The sequence below is a fragment of the Aplysia californica genome, unplaced genomic scaffold, assembly GCF_000002075.1.
Source record: "Aplysia californica isolate F4 #8 unplaced genomic scaffold, AplCal3.0 scaffold00402, whole genome shotgun sequence".
Lineage (NCBI taxonomy): Eukaryota > Metazoa > Mollusca > Gastropoda > Aplysiida > Aplysiidae > Aplysia > Aplysia californica.
Window position 1 is genome coordinate 291,686 of NW_004797672.1, and position 1,298 is coordinate 292,983.

The 1,298-nt window shown below is 35.2% G+C and overlaps 1 protein-coding gene across 1 annotated transcript in view; it reads left to right on the top strand.

Annotated features, from left to right (window-relative positions):
• The window catches only part of LOC101854268 (glucagon-like peptide 1 receptor), a 72,064-nt gene that overhangs the window by 65,432 nt on the left and 5,334 nt on the right, over positions 1–1,298 (top strand). The window contains exon 10 of the mRNA XM_035971240.1: positions 172–241. Within this exon, the coding sequence (XP_035827133.1) occupies positions 172–241 (70 nt within the window). The remainder of the gene's footprint in view (positions 1–171; positions 242–1,298) is intronic.

Here is a 1,298-nt window from a genome sequence, read left to right on the forward strand (position 1 = left end):
AGAGAGAGAGAGAGAGAGAGAGAGAGAGAGAGCAGGAGAGGGAGAGAGAGGGAGAGAGAGAGGGGGGGAGAGAGGGAGAGAGGGAGAGAGAGTGAGACACATGCCCACGCTCATGCAAGTAAAAAGAAAAAAATTATTATTAACCCTTTCTCCCCACTCATCTCTCCTCAGTTGCTGGAATTTCCAACTCAACCCCGACTACTACTGGATCCTCCGGGGCTCCGGGGTAGCTGTTGTGGTGGTAAATACTTACTTATTCTTTTCTTTCTCTTTCTTTTCATCATCTTTACTCCTTTTGTCCTGCTTCTTTTCTTCTTATTTACTTCCTATTTCCTCCTTCTTTTCTTCATCGTTACTCCTTATTTGCTTCTTCATTTTTATTCTTTTCTTCCTCCTTCTTTTCTTCATCGTTACTCCTTATTTGCTTCTTCTTTTTTTTTCTTTACTTCTTCTTTTTTTCTTCTTTTTAAACATTCTTTTCCCCATTCCCCCCTTGATTTTTTCTTCTTCTTTTCCTCTTCTTTTATTCTTCGTGGGGGGGGGGGGTCTTCTCCTTTTTCATATGTTTCACCTTATTTCCTTCTTCTTTTAGTTTATTTTTTCTTCTTTTCTTCTTCTTATCTCCTTACTTCCCTATTTTATCTTCATCTTTTCTTCATCTTTACTTCTTATTTTCTTCTCCTTTTCTCCTTATTTTCTTCTTCTTTTCTTCTATTTTGCTTCTTCTTTTCTTTTCCTTTTTAAAATTATTTTCTACTTATCTCCTTCCTCTTTTCTTCTTTTTCTTATTCTTATTTCCTTACTTCCCTCTTTCATCATCTTTTTCTTTTCTTCTTCATTCATTCTTCTTGCATTCTCTTCTTCTTTTCTTCTTCCTTTCTTCATCTTTGGCCCTTATTTCCTTCTTTTATTCTTCTACTTTATTTCTTCTTTTCTTCTTCTTTCTGTTATTATTCTTTTCTCCTTTTCTCCTTCGTCTGGTGAGTTGACCAAACCTCTTATTTTGATCAAGTCTTCATGTTCCCTGTGTTGTTTTTTGAGAGATAGCTTTCATATATTATTATAGGCTTTATAAACAGTATTGTTATGGTAAAATGTGACCTAATCTCTATCTTCCTTTTCATTCAATAATGTAATGTCACTTTCGTCTGGTTTTGCGTTTGGTTTTTTCTTTGTGTGGTTTTTGTTTTTGTTTTTGTGTTGTGGGGGAGGGGGGGTTGTTTTGTTTTTTGTTGCTGGCTTTTTTTTCAGATTGAGAAATTATTAATTTTATTACGCTCTCTCTCTCTCTCTCTCTC